Source organism: Bicyclus anynana, chromosome 4 (assembly GCF_947172395.1).
Source record: "Bicyclus anynana chromosome 4, ilBicAnyn1.1, whole genome shotgun sequence".
Taxonomy (NCBI): domain Eukaryota; kingdom Metazoa; phylum Arthropoda; class Insecta; order Lepidoptera; family Nymphalidae; genus Bicyclus; species Bicyclus anynana.
In genome coordinates this window covers 14,051,619-14,071,377 of record NC_069086.1, presented here as the reverse complement: position 1 = coordinate 14,071,377, position 19,759 = coordinate 14,051,619, and the positions used below count along the sequence as shown (strand labels likewise).

General features: G+C 34.1%; 1 protein-coding gene across 5 annotated transcripts in view; it reads right to left on the bottom strand.

The window, feature by feature from the left end:
• The window catches only part of LOC112054536 (ras GTPase-activating protein raskol), a 230,303-nt gene that overhangs the window by 141,382 nt on the left and 69,162 nt on the right, over positions 1 to 19,759 (bottom strand). For all 5 annotated transcript variants that reach the window (XM_052881290.1, XM_052881291.1, XM_052881287.1 and 2 more), the window contains exon 3: positions 18,997 to 19,118. In XM_052881290.1, the coding sequence (XP_052737250.1) occupies positions 18,997 to 19,118 (122 nt within the window). The remainder of the gene's footprint in view (positions 1 to 18,996; positions 19,119 to 19,759) is intronic.

Here is a 19,759-nt window from a genome sequence, read left to right as displayed (position 1 = left end):
ATGGTCGAGATCTTCGCGTTCCATACTAATTACTTTGCACACAGGTAGGTATATTATTATTGTTAGGAGCAAACAGGAGAGGCGCCATAACTGGATCTCGTTCCATTTTAAAATTTACTTGGGGCCGGCGCTGTTTATTACTAATCCAAAAACGTAATTGTGAACTTCTTACTTTAAAACAACTATTACAATTAACTTACACTCTTTCAAAAACAGCGTCCATTCATTTAAATACAAGCGAAAACACTAAAACCACATTTAAAAGTAATTAACAAGTGAATTGCGATAAATAAAAGCAAACGCGCCTTTACGATTGACGACATACAACTGACAAGTTTGGCCTAATTACACATTATCGTTTCATCGAAACGCTCGCGTCGGGCGAAATGATCAACAAACATTCTGCGTTTGTGCTAAATAAAAGCTTTTACTTTTAACTACATGCACAAGTCTACGTTTTACATGTTAATGTGTGTGTTAAAAGAGATCTGTTAGTACGCTACCAGCATCCATCTTATCTCACGTAGACTAGGCGTTTCCCAATGTAACGGTATTGGGAAACGCCTAGTCTATAAGTATGGCTTGAATGTTGAAAAATTCAATATTTGTGCCTGTAGGTATGACTTGGATGTTCTGTTGACTAACACTATAAAATAAAATGGTTATACTATAAAATAAAAAAAACACTAAATTGAAACCAATATATTCGTAAACTAACTGACGCCGCGCGATTTTACCCGCGGTTCCCTTTCGCGTAGGAATATAGGGCTAAAATATAGTATATAGCCTTCCTCGATAAATGGGCTATCTAACACTTTAAGAATTTTTCAAATCGGACCAGTAGTTCCTGAAATAGCGCGTTCAAGTCAACAAACTCTTCAGCTTTATAATATTAGTATAGATATCAACACTTATAAGGCTAACATTACTAGGTATTAAAAAAAGCCTCGTAAATAGCTTTTCAATTAGCTTAGCATAGTTTTACATTCCTGTTTAAAAAACAAAGTAAAATTCCTTGTTAAAATTCAGGTTATATTGACCCAATTTCCACATAGAAACGTAAAATAAAGACAAACAAAGATAAGTCTCTGCTTACTAATAGAAAGCTATTTATAGCTTCATTATAGCGAACGCCATGGGATGAGCAGACATGATGGACGCCCCGCCCTTTATGTTATTAGATCTTAAAACATTAATGCTCTTTTTGTTCTTATTCCAAACCCTCCGATGTATTCGTTATGAGAATAGTGAGTCAGTGTTCTGAATAGTTAATTTAAACTGAGTGTTTAAAAGGTTTTCATCTAGGTCACAGAGTAAAGAGATCCAGCGTGAGACTTAACAAGCAGCGTCGTGAAGCCGGTGAAATCCATTAAAAAAAAACGTCACGCGTCTTCTTGACATCCTCAAAAACAAACTTATTTTATAATTTGTATTTCAAAATTTAACTCTAACATTAATTACGTAAATTAATTAATAAAATAATTACCAATAAAAAAATACTCCATCTTATTTCTTTAGTATTTGTGAACAGTTTAAAAAAAATTAAAACATAAGGCACCATTTTCCTAGAATAATATTGAGAATTACTGATGCAACTCTTCGTGTCTGACTCGAGAATGTATTCGTTTTTGAATTTTGTATTTGTAACTTTACGTATGTGCATAATTACAATGTGAATTAAGCAATTATTCTCATTGACTTTAAAATGGGCGTCTATTAATTACGTGGCGTGTTACAGCAATAAGAAACAGTGTAAAAGTGATATATATCAGGTTTGTTACATTTTCATATTGAAATCAAGATGATGTCATAGTGTCATACGTAAGCCGAGCTATCCTGAAACTATTGAGGTCAAAACATTACGGTCGACTACTGCTATTAAATTTCTTTCCAGGATACAGAGACGTGTTGTAAGCAAAGAAAATAGAGCATGGTATTTATATGATTTTTAACCAACTTTAAAAAAGGAGGAGGCCGCGCAATTCGACGATGCGGTTGTTATTTTTTTTAATGTTTGTTACCTCATAACTTCGTCATTTATAAACCAATTTTGAATTTATTATTTTTTTTTTGAAAGAGTCATCATCATCATTATCAACCCATATACGGCTCACTGCTGAGCTCGAGTCTCCTCTCAGAATGAAAAGGCCAAATAGTCGACCACGCTGGCCCAATGCGGATTGGCAGACTTTACACACGCAGAGAATTAAGAAAATTCTATGGTGTGCAGTTTCCTCACGATATTTTTCCTTCACCGTTTGAAAAAGTATACTTTCAGATTGGTTAAATTTTTATGAAAATTAGTTTAGTAATTTTGCGTTAATATCAAAATAACTGAAATACGTCTTTAAATTATATGTAATAGTGTAATATTTTTAAATGTACAATTTTGTCAGACAAACTATATTTTTTTAGAAAGGCTTATTTACAAAACCAGCGTAATGTGCAGCAATTGCAGATTTAAGATTCCTATCTCCAAATTAATTTTCGATTAGATGTTATTATTAAACAGGCTTACGATATTTCTAGACCTACCCACCCACAGCTTACAAATAGATATTATGTACAATGGGTGCAAGGTAAAACTCTCGGCAACTGACTGCATAAGACATCGCTCAGAGCTTCATCGCTATAAACTCATAATAATTAAACGATCTACACTCAACAGCATAAGGGATATATTACAATGTAAAACACTGAGATACTTGTCTGAAATGATCGATAGCTATCGTATCTAATTGAATGCTCCGTGGCCGGAGGAAGTCGGTACTTAATTGTATGATTTGTGATAAAATGAAACTGGTACTAATCATATTAATAAAATAGTCTGAAGCTTTTACAACGCTGAGCTAAATAGATAGTCTGATCTAATTATAGGCAGACTAGAAACATTCACCTTCAGTGATAAACCGACCGAATCTTTTAATAATATAAAAAAATAATACTTGGACCTTGCTCACGAGATTACCGCCATGTGGATCTTTTAATATTATATATTTATTTTATATTTGGACCTTGTTCACGAAATTATCGCCATGTGGAATTTTCAGTCAAATAATGTTGTTCCGATAGTTGTTTCAGTCAATTAAAGTTTAAAGCTTCAATAGCTCAACGTTAAGTGCGGTCGGACTCATCACCGATCCCCGCCCCGATGGTTTATTGTCATACCCACTCCTAGCAGTCTTTCCCGACTAGTTGGAGGGGAATGTGAAATATTGGTCATATTATAAAATATATGGCAAATATTCTTTTAAAAAAAATTAAAACTAAAAACTAATTCAGTCAGTCAGTCTATAGTGAAAACAACAACAAAACAACTTAAGACCAACACCTTAAGAAGTTTTCACTTAACTGCGGGATACAGAAGGCAGTGATTCTTGAGAGGACGCGTATTGTGAGGATGTTTATGTGAAACATTTACCTTCAGTGATTATAAGCCGACCTATTTTCTAATACCTACTATAAAAAGAAATATGTAATTTCTTAAATTAAAACAGTCATGATTTATAGTACAAAGCTACACTTCAATATTATGTAAAGTACAGACCGCCAATAGCTCGAGTACAATGTATGTAAAATCGAGATTTGCCTACAATACATAGGCCTGTATTTATTATCCATAGACGCAATCCGCATTGTTTTATCGGCTATCCCAGCGCGTCTATTGTTGCTTCAGCTATGAATAAATCGAAAGGCCTTTTTAAAATCAACAAACTGTCTGAAGAACGAGTTTATCAGAGAGATATATTAGTTTTTATTCCTTTCGTTATTTTAAGTTAGCAAATAATTTATTATTTCTACATACATACCTAATATCTTTGAACGAGCAGTCTTATAAATGCAAAACATTACAATGAAAAAATGTGAATGTTACACTTTTTTTTTATTCTTTACAAGTTAGCCTTTGACTACAATCACACCTGATGGTAAGTGATTAGGTATGCAATCTAAGATGGAATCGGGCTAACTTGTTAGGAGAAGGATGAAAATCCACACCCCTTTCGGTTTCTACACGACATCGTACCGGAACGCTTTATTAATTGCTTAATAATTAATTATTTTGATATAAAGATTAATCAATTAATTTTACAAGATGCACAATCACCACCCACGTTCAATAAAGAAACGTACGTTTTACTCCATTCTTAGAAGATGTTTAATATAAACAGTTATTTCTATCAATTTATTTAAACGTTTTTTTTTTATTTCGCCTAATTAAATTTCCGCAATTGTAGTTCTACATGTACCTATCTACTCTGAGAAGTTAGAACCCTATTAATAAACCGAAGTACAATGACTCTTAAGCTTTGACTACATTGATGCGTTTAAAGTTGCGGACCAATTATGCCTCCTTTCAATCACGTCTAACGAACGCAAGGAAAAGTGACTAAACATCTTACATTTATTCATAAACAATACGCAAGCCAGAATACTTAAATGTGTTGAGGTGTCAGTTACTTTTTATCATTTACACTATCCCCGAGCGCTATAGGCTATATATTTTTATCCCCTGTATTAATACGGGAATGGAAACTACGCGGGTTTGTTTTTGTTTTTCAAAATTCTATATATTAAACAGAAATATAAATATACACATGCATGTTTTTACAACTAACATACAGTCAACATGACACGAAACATACTAATAACAAATACACCTATTTTAGCTACGTACTTAGAACTACATATTAAAATTTTAACATGAACGTAATATCAAACATTATTTGTGGTATATTTGGTAATGTATCCGCTTTATACTAGGAATAATAATTATTATAAAACGTATACAGTAATAATGCCGCGGGTGAAACCGCGAGTTTCTGCTACTAAGTTATACAATCGATAATACCCTTGTCGGAATCAATTCGGTAGCCAACTGCGTGTTGCCAATGATGACGGCAAGTTCACCGACACAGTCAGAGTCAGTGAGTCAGAGTCATTTTGTAAACATTCACGCAGAGTAGAATGATAAATCGTTTCCAAACGGGATATTATTAAGTGTACAACTTGTAAGGTAAGGTCACTCTTATCTTGGAATAATATTTGATGAATATCGCTAGTTACAAAGTTTACTTTCCTTTTTAAAATTACAACTGTCATTTTAATTTTGATTAAACCATATGTTGAGGATTGTAACTTAAACTATATATTAAGAATTTCATTTCACATCACACTAATATTATAAAGGCAAAAGTTTGCTCGTGTGTATGTTTGTTCCTCCTTTACGCTGCGGCTACTGAAGCGATTTAGCTGGAATTTGGAGGATCACTCTGGATTACTACAAAGGCTACTTTTCATCCCGAAAATATCCATGGTTCCCGTGGGATTTGTGAAAAATTTAATTCCACGCGGACCTTCGCTAGTAATACATAAATATGTACCTTACAGAAAACGTTGCGTCATTTTCTAAACCAAACTGAACTCAAAGTGCTTTCTAAGTTTGACTATGACGAGGATGAACGCATCAGTAGTCGCTACAATGTGCTCATCGCTTTAGAAATTCTTAGGGTTGTCAAATACATGCGATTTCTTGCGTGTAGCATTTATTGTCATTTATAGAAACAAGGATATTTTTTAGTACAACACAATAACATTTCTCAGTCTCATCGAAATCAATTTAGAATATGAAATGCAGATAGAGTTTTTTAGAGTAGAGTAGAGTTAGAGAACATTTTTTTTATTCAAAGAAACCATTCACTATACTGAAAAATATGGTTTACTATATAAGTGTTACTAAGTTTTCTTGCTTAAGTGTATACCTATGTATATGATTGATTGTGTTCTTGCATGTGCGATAAAGTTTAAAAAAAAATAATTAATATAATAAAATAAAATAAGATCGCATGAAAAACTGTTTTGAACTCGCGATTCGCATGCTTAAAATATTAGTAGTCACTGACAGACAAGACCTACTTCTCTTTTAATTAGCTATGTATGCAAGGAACACGTCATTCGCTATACTATTTATGTCTAACAAAATCACACCATATGGACGAGCTCTGAAAATTTTATTGAGGTTTTCAAAACACTCGTGTGTGGTCCGGTTATTGTTGGGGAATCACAGTATACCTACTCGTCTATAGCAAATGTTGTTTTACTTTATTTTTATATGAGTCACTATAGGCATTTGTTGTAATACAGAAAGTGTTTTTTCAAACTCAACGCTCAACATCCGGCTATGATGAATTATTATATTATGTCTATCAGTTAACTTTGTATAAACCTGGAGACTTCTTTGAGTATATACTGCAATTCCCATTTTTATAACTTAAGTAAAATAAGTTAGCCCTTGACTACAATCTCACCTGATGGTAAGTGATTATGAAAGGGTATTGTGAAAGGGTGTGGATTTTCATCCATGACAAGTTAGAAGGAGGATGAAAATCCACACCCTTTTCGGGTTCTACACGACATCGCACCGGAACGCTAAATCGCTTGAAGTTTTGTTTTTGCCGGTAGGGTGGTAACTAGTCACGGCCGAAGCTTCCCACCAGCCAGACCTGGACCAATTAAGAAGATTTAAATCGGTCTAGCCGGGGATCGAACCCAGGACCTCCGTCTTGTAAATCCACCGCGCATTTTATTGCGTCACAGAGGCCATCAAACTAACTTTTACATTATGTTTGTTTTGTTGTAATAATCATGCACTAAGTTCAATGACACATTATTAACACTACGTATAGTAGGAAGCTATTTGATTTATTTCTACGAGTTTTTTGCGACACATAGCTCAGTAAGTTGGGAGCGCGACTCGGACAATTTTTGGATCTAGACCGAATTATTTTATAATATTTTTCAGGCTGAGGATATTTTTTAGACAAAAATGTGAACGTCTCGGGACGCTCGACTGACCTGCTGCCATATGCGTGAGAGAAAGAAAAGCGAGACAGAGTGGTGCCGTAACGCGTTTCGTTACGAAGCGGTTTACTCTCCCAAAATAAGTTATCACTTTAAAATACCATCTCATTAATGAAGAGCACGGCCTAGATAATTTTCTAAACTTTTAATCATGGTAGATACCTACGTATCTACATGGAATATGATAAATTTCCTATTTTTCACGAATACCTCACCAAATATATTCTTCTTTCTCTTAGATTGCACAAAATACCTTTAAAGCTGGTCTCACTCTGAAAACGGAGCATCTTTGGAAAAAAAATGACTCGACATTTAATTTCAATATGATAACCACAGCACCATTTTGCTTGATTAGTCAACAAAATAAGGAAAAGCATAAATTCAATAGAAATTAACCCACAAACTATATATTTAATACCTACCAAACCCATTATGCACATATGGTCAGTTGACATCAGCCAATGTGTTTCCTTGGCTTATAACCGCTACAACATTTCCAAGAATATGGATAACCGTCGTGCAATACATACCTAACCTTAGTTTATGTCTCTATGTAAACATTGCATTCAGTTTGTAAACATATAGTCATACATATAGATAAAGTTAAGTAAAAACTACACCCTGCAACTCACCATGTAAGTACCTTACTAAAAATATAATTCGCTATGGAACCAATGATGTTAATCTAAAAAAAGTAAAAAAATTATCATTGTATGGAACAATAAAATTCTGGACCCACAGAATAATTTAATTGCGTAAAGTACTTTTTTAGTAGCTTTTAAGTTTTAAAAGTAATAATCTATACTAATATTTTAGTTTTTGAAAAGATTTGCTTGTTTGTTTGTTTGCATAGAATAGACTCCGAAACTACTGAACCGATTTGAAAAAGTCAATCTGTTCAGAAGTTACACTATCTCCGGGTGCTAATTATACTAATATTATAATGAGGAAAGATTTGCTTGTTTGTTTGTTTGCATTGAATAGGCTCCGAAACTAATAAAGCGATTTGAAAGTGTTGGGAAGCTACACTATCCCCGGGTACAATAGGTAATTTATCCAAATATTTCCACTGGAATGGGCTTCTCTGTAAAAACTCTGTTAAACTGCGAGGTTCTCCTAGTAATTTATATTTAAATAGAGCACTTGAAAACAACTTCACAATTACGAGTATCTAGTTTGTTACACAAAAAACAATGACTAAACTTAAGCATAATATAAAGTATTTAAAACAATAGAACAAATGAACTAATTCGCACGTTATCACAGAATTAGTATAATTTATGACGTAATTATAAAAAAAACTTCTATTCCTAGTAAGTTCGACGATGTTATTTTTACACGCTTTAAATAGGTTTACTTGTGACTATGTATGTAAGAAAATCTTGGAATCTCAGTTTGACACACTTCCTGGTCTTCGATTAGAATGAAATTTTGCACACGCTCTGTGTTCTGGTGACAATGCATGACTAACTAAGAAACGTCATTACAAATACAATATGGCGGCCACCCCAAGATGGTGGACTGGCTGTTTGAAATCCACCCCCATGATATGGATATCAAATGATTGGGTTTGCTGTCAGGAATAAGAAAAAAATAGTCACGTGACTCAACTCTAATACTTGTAATCTTCAATACATAGTATTGAAGATCACCAGTGAATATTATTTCAATATCCCTCTGAATCTTAACAGTTGTTTTTCTACAAGCATTACTTGCATATTTTTTGTAGTTACAATACAAAAAATATGCAAGTAATAACAAAAATACATAAACATCTCAAAACAGTTACAATACCAACAATTAGACAACAAAGTATATCACACTAATATTATAAAGACGAAAGTTAAGTGTGTGTAAGTATGTATGTTTGTTCCTCCTTTGCGTTGCGACTACTGAAGCGATTTGGCTGAAATTTGGAATGAAAATAGATTCTACTCTGGATTAACACATAGGCTACTTTTAACCCCGGAACAATTTATTGTTTTGAATTTCACGCGGACGAAGTCGCGTGCGTCCATTAGTAAGACAATAAACTTAGAACAGTTAATCTATGACAGGTGGATAGACGAAATGTTGGACGTAACATTACAATTATAGGCTTGGATTTTGAAATACGGACACAATACCGGATCAAAGAAACGGTCATGACACGCAACGAAGAGTTATAGTTATTACAATCAAGTCTATAAAAGAAAACTGGAGCACATGTCATTCCCAAACAACAAGCGCACTCAATAAAACACTTCATACATTTATATTTAACAAGGTATTCAAACGATAAATAAACTATAATAAACAAGGTATTCAAACGATAAATAAACTATAATAAACAACAACGATAAATAAACTATAATAACTAAAATTTTTTTCTCTTTTCTTTTTTGTATCTTATTTGTGTGCAATAAAGAATTAAAATAAATAAATAAAATAATAAATAAAATATAATAAACAAGGTACTCTAACGATATTCTATACAAGTTTTCTTTTTAATTTATTTATATTAACTAGATCGTTTATGTTTACCTGAAAAAAACTTCACGCGTCTCCTTGACATCCTTATATACAAACTTTTTTCATAATTTGTATTTCACGATTTAACACTGACTACAATTACGTAAATTAATATTATAATAGAATAATAATAAATAATTACCTATAAAAAATACTCTATCTCATTTCTTTAGTTTTTGTAAACAGTTTTTAAAATATTTAAAACAAAAGACGCCTTTTTTCTTGAATAATACTGATAATTACTGATTCGACGCTTTATGTAGTACTGACTCGAGAATGTATTAGTTTTTGCGCTCTGTCTGCTATTTATCTGCTATCTATTTGATATCTATCTCTAGGTATATATTTCAAATGGTACCTCAATAGTATACTTCTTTTATACACATGAGAAAGTAATACCGTGTATATGACTGAGACCTTAATTAGACTAGTGATGAAAAATGCAATTAAATGATTATTAATTTAAATTGCACAATTTCAAAAACTTCACGCACACAATATTAACGTCATGTACCACAGGTTTATTGCAAAGGTATCGGCACTGAAAAGTCCGTGCACATTTATCACAAAACGTATACTATACAAATACATACAATAACAAACACAAACATAACCACTCACTTCTTACCTTATAGTCCATATAGAAGCCCGGAAATGACTGTCGGGTAGCGTGTAACAATAAAATAGATTTCATTAATTAGTTATGCAAATAATCAAAAACTAATTAAGACACAAACAGGTACTGGTTATAATAAAGATTGTACAGCGACTTCAAATGAACTACCACTGTACATAAATATAAAAATAAACAATAAAATCTACGTTTGTATGAGGATTTATGGGGGAACATATTTATTTGAAAATTATAGTGGAGACATTTTATAAAAAATTGCAACACTTAAGTACGAAAGATTTTATAATTAAATAGTTTAAAAAAACTAAAACGCGCTTTTCGCATGCACTAAAAGTTACACATATTGTATTTAAGTCACATGACTTTTTTTTCATATTCCTGACAGCAAAACACAGAGCGTGTGCAAAATTTCATCTAATCTAAAACCTGAAAAAAAAAGTGAAACTAATATAAAACGTGTAATCAGACTAGTATTTTAAAATTTCATTATAAAATGAACATAACATACTCGTGTAATTTGGGTTTTATAAACGACATTATAAATATTCATTGAATATTAATTGTTCTTTGTAAAATAAAAACATTAAAAATTGATTTTATCACCGATCGATCGCCTTTCAAAATTCATGGCCGCGAAGACAAATTTTATGACAAAAGCCTTCGTAACCAAGTATCGTAATTGTTAATTTTAAAAGAATCCTTTTAAACCCCGACGTAAAAAACAAAGGTGTTATATAGTTCGACGTTGAAAGCTGACGTCATCAAAATGGTTATACGAAGAAGATCCGATAGGCCAGTCCGGAGATATCGGCGGTTTTCTATAATGACAAGGATTTCGGTTTCTGTGAATGTGAGGATGTCAGAGGATTTCCAAAAATTTCCATTTAAAGTTTATGTTTATTATATTTGAATATACAGGTTGTTGTTGCAGGTTGGATTTATAGATAGCCTAATGATTTAATTAAGTACAACTAAACTTAGATGCTACATACATACTCATTGCTTAGTAACCAACCGTCGAATTCCGTATGTTTTTTGTCCGCTTTTTTGGTGTCTGTATCTTTGATCTACAATTAATTTATTTTGCAACAATATTTTATTTGTTACAAAGTGGTAGAGACAACGTTTACGGTTTCGCAAATTGTATAACCTACTGCAATTTCATTGTTTTGATTTTTATATCTTCAGTGAAGAATTTAACTTCGCGGAATGAGCGTGTATCATTTACCTCTTATAATAAAAGGACGCACTATCATGTAGAAAATTTCATTTAAAAGCTGGCCAATTTTGCTTTGACAGTTTTATAATTATTTAGGGGATATATTTGAATTTAGTCCAATATTCAATAAAATCCCAAATATTAGAGCATATTCAACCTTAAGGTTTGAGTTAAGGATTAAACCGACATTTATTATAGTAAGAGAAAGAAAATATTCACATTGACACATTGCAAATACTTAGGTTGCTTAAAAATAAAAACTTAGGTTACCTTAAAATTGCGCCCGATGAGTATTAAATGATTATTTTTTTTATTAAATTTATTTAATCTACTTCCCTCTTTGCTTAATTAATATGCATTATGTTAAAAAGTAATTCCCAATTATTCGATAATTTTATTTTAATTTATAATTATTGCGTGTATAATATAGGTAAAACTACAAAGTACAAGCGAGCGCTCTAGCGTTTCTTAATTACGTGGTTTAACATTACAACCGCTACAAAAGAGTATATAAGTACATTATTATGCAAATCTACAACTAACTTTATGTAAACGATAGATTATAGACAACTATATCAAACTAAATGTAGATTAACATTAACAACCCATATTAGGCTCAATTTTGAGCACGAATCTCCTCTCAGAATGTGAGGGGTTAGGCCAATAGTCCACCACGCTAGCCCAGTGTGGATCGGCAGACTTCACACACGTAGAAAATTAAGAAAATTCTCATGTACGCAGGTTTCCTCACGATGTTTTTCCTTTACCGATTGAGACACGTGATATTTATTTTATTAAAATGCACATAGCTACGAGTGCTCTCGCAATGGGTGACAGAAAAAGGGACGGCAGCATAGACGATGGGAAGACGAGCTGAAGCTTACAGCTGGCTCATTCTGGAGAAGAGTAGCTCTGGACTAGCTAGCGGTATCTGGAGGAGGCCTTTGCCATGAGGCACAATGAGGGACATCATTTAATTGTTCAAAATCTTCAATAATAAAGTCTGTTTTATTTATTTATTTTATTTTATTTTTAGCTACGAGTAGTACGGATATAAATCTAAAAACGTACTTAAATAATTAAACTTTATATCTTACAACGTGTAGAATCTAAATTCGGATTATCAGGCTGACTTAACATACAATAGTGGTAATGCACACCATTAATTCTACTAGCACTTCTCCAATACCCATTAAACGATAGGAGTGCTATTCCTTCGAAGTGCGATAAGATAGTGGGTAAATACTGGACTGGTTTCCAATTTACATTCGCTTTACGCACTTGGGGTTTAATGCAAGCAGGTTGAATAGCTCGTTGTTCCTTTTAAATGGATTTCAAATTCCGATTCTAATTATAAAGACTTCTTATAAGACATAATCACAGGAAATTCCTTGAAATTTTATGGTAATTTAAACTTTAGCAAATCTCTTTAATATTTAGGTATTTAGTACCTAAACATCAAAGCTTCTTACTGAATCTACCTATTTACTGATTCAATATTAATGTATCATTTAACTTGGTTGTTAGGTACAATATACATATATAATTAATATTATATGTCGACGCGAGTGATTCAATCGATAGGTCGGCTAATGTCGTCATGAGCCGAGATAGTATACGAAATGTTCCGTGAGTTAGGTGGGCAGCAGTGGTAAGCCGCTCGGGTGGCCTAGCTCGTTCTTGTCGTGACTTTCGATCCGTCCACACCTTTAATTTGGATAATCCTTTATGAATTATTTTGGTATAGGCGGCGAGAATGATTTGAGTGGAGATGGGGAATGTTAACAAGCTTTAACAGACCCTACGTCTTTAACCCTACATACTTCGGTCACAAATCCGGGACTTCATTCAAGGTTATTCTCTGTCAGTCGAGGGTTTATTGGTAACATTCTTGGTGAAAATTGTTAGACCTGACAGACTTTCAGTCAATAAAAGTGTTTTGCCCTTTAAATCCGCTTCTGATGTCAACCTAATGCCGACAGATACTCGTATATTATGTAAATAGATTATAGTACGCGCGTTAACAACTGAGTCTTAGGGCCATAAATCATTTCTCTATATCTATCTCGCTTGCACTTATGGGTCTTATGGAGCCGTCTAGTGAAGGGTGTAACAATGAAAGACATATTATCGATAAGTAAAGTTTATTATCGTATCTTGTTCACAAAATTAAAAAAATTAACAATATTTGATTTAATATAATACATATTTCATATTATATAATTATTAACTAAATAAAATTTAGTTAATAATATAAAAATAAATTTGTTCTTGGTATACAGGTACTGCCTGATTGTGATACTTCCGTCTTGATTCGGTCCACTGTCGCTCTGCTCACACCACAAACAAATGCGGCCATTTCACGTGGTTTGTTGAAATTTAGAGAAGCCACTTTATTCGGATCACTTTTCAATTCATTGAGAAACAGGAATACGTTGTGAATCAGTGTTCGAGCTTGAGGGCTAATATCGCCATGTAATTTCTTCAGATCAACGTTAGAAAATAAAGTATCCATAGTGCGCAACGAGTAACACATGAATGTATTTATTTAATTGCAGTAAACACATTTATAGCAAAAAAAATACGCAATGCAATTACATTAGAAACCGACCAATCAGAATCGTCCAAATCATTATTGACTCATCATTAGCACGTGCGCAGGTAGCCGTTTATCGATAATTAGGGTGCGCAGGTAGGCGCGCTGCACATTCCTATCTTTTTTGACTTTTATGACCGGACGACTCAGATGATAACGCGCATACTATAATTCTTCCATTTTGTACCTTCTAATAGCTCAATGATTGTGACAATTTCATAATAGGAAACATCGAGTGCCACCTCTCAAAATTCTAAGTGGTGACAATGGACAATATTTTTAAAGCGTGTGTGTAACAGCCAGACTCACGTCATTTAATGACAGCTAAATACTCATACCATAGGTAAGTAGTAGGTACGGTAGGCAACTATGAAGTTCAGAACTTCGGACCATGGTGACTATGGTAGCGGGTAACAAACGTTTAGACTTTCATCCATGCATGTCTTCCACAGATTAAAGAATAATAGGCAGATAGAGCGAACGGAACGCGGCAGTGATGCAGCCATTCCATATACAAATTAAAAAACTAATACATTCAGTAAAGCGTCGCATCAGTATTTTTTTTAAAATGGCTTCTCGTGTTTTTTAATATTTTAAAAACTGTTCACAAAAACTACAAATATGGTTCAACAATGGGTTTCACCAGCTTTCTGAAAATATTTTCTTTTTTTATTCAATGACAAGTTAGCCCTTGACCGCGACCTCACCTGTGACCTGATACCTATTAAGCGAAAAAGCAGTCCGATATGGTAAACTAACAACTTTAGCGTAACTTTTTACCTTTTTCATGATAATATTCGCCAGACAACAGACAATGACAACTCATAACTGAACTTTTTATCTCAACTCATAACTGAAATTAATATCTTTAAACCCCTTTCAGAATGAGAGGTGTTAGGCCAATAGTCCACCACGCTGGCCCAATGTGAATTGGCAGACTCTACACAAGTAGAGAATTAAGAAAATTCTCAGGTATGCACGTTTGCTCAGGATGTTTTCCTTCACCGTTTGAGACACGTGATATTTAATTTCTTAAAATGCACACTACTGAAATGTTGGAGGTACCACAAAATACATACGTACCTACAGTACAGTACACTATCATGGGTATATCTACAATTCTACAGTCTATAAACAGACATCAACGCGTCAACGCAAAACGCACTTTGCATATTATTCTATAGGCGTTACTGATATTGATTACTAAATAGGAATAATGAATGGTCTCCCAACTGAATTAATCTCAATACAAGTTATTCTTGTTTAAGTTTTAGTCGTTTAACTTTATAACAAACATTTTCCCAAAAAACTTTATAACCTCAAACTTATTTTTAGTTATTTGTCCTTCTTTTACTGAGCACCGAATAGATGTAACATTTGTCTTTACTAATATTATAAAGAGTTAAATGTTGTAGAAAATAATCCCTGGATTTTGAAAATTCTTTTACTGGCTGGTGAACTGGAATCGAACTTAGGTTTAATAAGTTTTCCCCTTAGTTTCACACCATTTGTCCAGTTGAATCGATATGACAACGTCGAAATGTGTTAACTTGACTCACTTAATGCACGGTTTGGGTGTTAGGCTTATTTTCGTTACGAAATTTCTTGAATCGGTCGCCGCGATAAAAGCTATGCAATAACTTGAAAAACGAGACTCACAGTTTCGTCAAAACAAAACTCATCTATCTAATATATAAAATTCTCGTGTCACAGTTTTCGTTGCCATACTCCTCCGAAACGGCTTGACCGATTTTGATGAAATTTTTTGTGCTTATCCGGTATCTATGAGAATAGGCCAACATCTATGTTTCAAACCCCTAAATCCTAGGGGTAGGGTAAAAGTAGGGTATGACTAGGGTAGGGGTAGGGTTGAGGTACGGTAGAGGTAATGTAGGGGAAGGGTAGGAGTAGGGTAGAAGCAGGGTAGCGATAGGGAAGAAGTGCATCATAAGTCAAAGCGAAGCTTAAAGCGGGTCCGCTAGTATTATTATATATACGAATATGCTTGTATGCTTTTAGGTATTTTGCATAAAGTGAGCAAAGAGGGCTGAACGGTCCGTTTTGATTTATGCAGAAAACCGGCGCAAACGCCTACACTACGGGCGATTGTGTTTGTATTGCCGGAGATGTTTTAAGTAGGCACATACTTCTCTTCACAAAGATAGATACCTACTAAGAACCTGTAACGATAAAATGAACCAAACAGAACATTGACCTTCGTCGTGCTAACATTTTCTCACATTTACGTTTTATGTAATTACATTTTCGACACAACTGCCGTCCTACGATACTATTAGCTTTCGTAATTATCTACGTAAAAAGCTTTAGTTTTAAATTGCTATACACTATACAATCTATCTCTGGGTTAGTAAATACTATAATATCTTTATCCTTAAATACGGTCAAGGCTTCCCATTAAAGTTCCTACATGATAAGTATTTATGTGACTTATTAGGAAAACGTATCTTACGTAGGTACTTTGAAATTATTACAATTAATATTTACCTATATTTAAATCAATATGTAACATATAGTTTGCCTGTGTTTTGTTAAAGTGCCATTATTTTTTTTACACCGTATTAAAACGCAAACAACCATTTTTAATTGTCTGTCTGTCTGTATTTTTGTCCAGGCTAATATTTGAAAAAGCTAAACCGAATTTTATAGGAGTTTCACTGAAAATAAAGGAGATTACTGATCAACATATGGTGAACTAAAACTGACAAATTCTATTTCACGTAAACGAAATGGCGGGTCTCCGCTATCACACACATAATATAGGCGAAAGTTTATGTGTGTGTATGTTTGCATGTGATAAAATATATCATAGTATTAACACTTAAGTTAATGTTCATCCCGATAAAATCCCCGGTTCCCCCGGGAAATGTAAAAAAATACGGAACTTCACGAGGAATCGTATGCGAACGCGAATTCATTCAGTAGTTTCAGCGTGATGCCCGAATAACAAAAAAACACAGACATACAATCAGACAAAAAATATTTTTAGCTTCAGTATCGATTATAAATGCCCCCCAACAAAAACTTTCAAAATATCTTCAATATATATACAGAATGTACAAAATGTACAGAATTCGTATTATAAGTAAGGTATAGATTCTAGATGGCGCTAGTAGTACTCTATGCCATGGTAACGTTTGTCGTTACAAATGGTATAAGTAAAATCTCAAATTGCGAATTAATGTATAGAATTCGACCAGTTCTATTATAAGTATAGATGAAATAACGCTACGAAGTGATGTAACGCACGTGTTTCCTTTTTCTATAATTATTGTAATGATGATAATCACAAATGAATCGCTACGCAACACTGAGAGTGCTCGCACGCAGTCATCTCGCTCTCTATTAGTACTTGTGCCGAAATGAGTCGCTTTCTCTACAAACAAGCAATAAAACGAAACTATGTAATTTGAAACCCTTTTTAATGCGCTTTTTACTGCTACCATTAGGTAGCGCGTAATAAGCTACAATAAGAGTAATAATACAATAAAGAGCACACTAACTAACCACTACACAGTTCACAAGAAATTTATCGACGAAGTGTTCTCAAATGAGACATTAATAAAGATTATAATATAAAACCCTATAAAAGTACTTATTTAATGAATTTATGTTTTCTATCAGGTCAAGACCAGCTAGGCTATTCTGTAACGATGTCTTGTATAACTCGCAAGTGCGAGTTTCGAATTCACCGCTATCTTTCTTATTCTATAGTATCGTGTTAAACAGAGAGAGACTAGAGGTGAATTCGAAACTCACACTTGCGTGTTATAAAAATATCGTTACAGAATAGCCTATGTTGTTAGAACAAAATTTGAAAACATAAACAATAGGTAACTGACTAACGAGAAACTGAATCCTAAATATTTTGTAAATTTTGGATTTATAAAGAGCCAAACAAGAAACTTGCACGAAATATGCTTGGGATTTTATTTTTATTTAACTGAAATTTTAAACCTATGTGTAATAAAAAATACGTAAAAAATATTATAATAAATAATAAGCCTACGTACCTACAAACTATTTACAAGTAATAAAATCACTTTCGACAAGAAGGTAAATTGCCTCAAAATCCAGGAAAGCGGAACTATTGGTCGAAAGTGTCTAACTAAAATTTATAGACAAAAAAATTTAATAACAATGGCCTTGTTTAATGTTCCATACAGTGGTTAGCTTATAAAAATCCACTCTGGGGTTATTATGAACATCATTATTTCGTGGTTGTTGCGGCCTTGCATTGATTGACATGTAATTGCTGACATGTGAATGAGCAAATCGCGTAAAAAATATTTGGAAAACTGGCTCACCGAGTCCTAGATTCGCGAATCGGGTGAAACAGCTCTACTAAAGACGTCACGCTCTATTGATGTCAGATTTAATTGCGTTACCACGTCCGGTTTTTGTGCGATCGGTTACAAAATATGAAACAATACCTATAAGCGCTTTTACTTCTATTCAGACATCACTTGTTTTAACAATGTACACAACATTAACAAGTTAGTTTAACTGTTAACATGTTAGTTTAATTATCAAAATTATTCAATTGTTAATTCATGAAAAGCATTTTATGTTATGACTGCCTCGTTGGTTAGCCTATGTGTCTTCACGAGGTCCTGGTTCGAATCTGTGGTGTGGTGGTGGTGGTATACTTAGTTCTAAAAAAAATTCAGTTGAAGTCAACGTTTTATACTATAGACATATGTGCCTACGTGGTGATTTTCACCGCAAAAAATTATCCGAATTTAGCTACTCCACTGTGACTCCAAAATGTCATCTACATACTCGTTATGTTTTCTTTGCTTGTACTATATGATACCCACCAGTAAGCACCGGATGACATTTGTAATTTGTATCATAGTGTGAAGATGACATTTTGTCAATTGATTTGTTGTTTATTTTAATAGGTTACTAATAAAGACCAAAATAGGAAATAGGCGAGCAGGTGGACTGCCGTCAACACTGGCAGGGATTCGATGGATGCAGGCGGCTCAAGATCGTTATGTTTGGAAGTCCCTACAAAAGGTCTATGTCCTGGACATCCATCGGCTGATAAAATGATGATAATGATGTTCGTATAATGGCTGCCCCAGTTAAATACCATGTGCAGTGTGCAACTGTGCACGCTACTGTATATGTGAGTAAAGAGGCTAAGAAACTTACAGCCAAGTCTTCACTAGTGTACGCAGAGAAGGTCCGCCTCTCCTGCTGCAACACGCAGTAGAAGGGCTCCCAGGACTGCGGCACGCCGACCGCCGCACCGGCCACCGCGCTTGTCGCTGCATCTGAACACAAACACACATATTTAATCTAAATACTATTTAGTAAATTCATAAGAAGGCTCAGAGTCACACAGTGGGCGATGGGACGAGCTATGAATCAGAAATGAAGAGATCCGCAGAAGGACCAAAGTCACCGACATAGCTCAACGAGTCGCCAAGCTTTAGTGAGAGCGGGGCACATAGTTCAAAGAGACGTTGACGTTGGGGTCCTAAGGTGCTGGATGGAGACCCTGCACTAAAAAGTGCAGTGTTGATCGACCTCCACTGACGAGATCAAACGAGTCGCAGGGATTCGCTGGATGCAGGCGACTCAGGATCGTGATGTTTGGAAGTCCCTACAAAAGGCCTATGTCCTGCAGTGGACGTAAAAACTCTATACCCCCTCTCTTTTAATAAGGGAGGCCTATGACGGTCGCGTGGCGCAGTGAGTGACTCTGCTTTCTGCATCCACGGCCGTGGCTTGATTACCAACCGAACCGAAAAATATTTGTGTGTTTTCCAATGTCTGGGTCATAGGTCTGAGAAAACGTCTTGAATTTTTTTTATCCCTGAGAAATGTGAGAATACATTTAACACAACCCTTCCCACAGAACCTGAGAAACCCCCCGGAGGGTATGTTAGATAGCTGTTGAACTTGAACATGC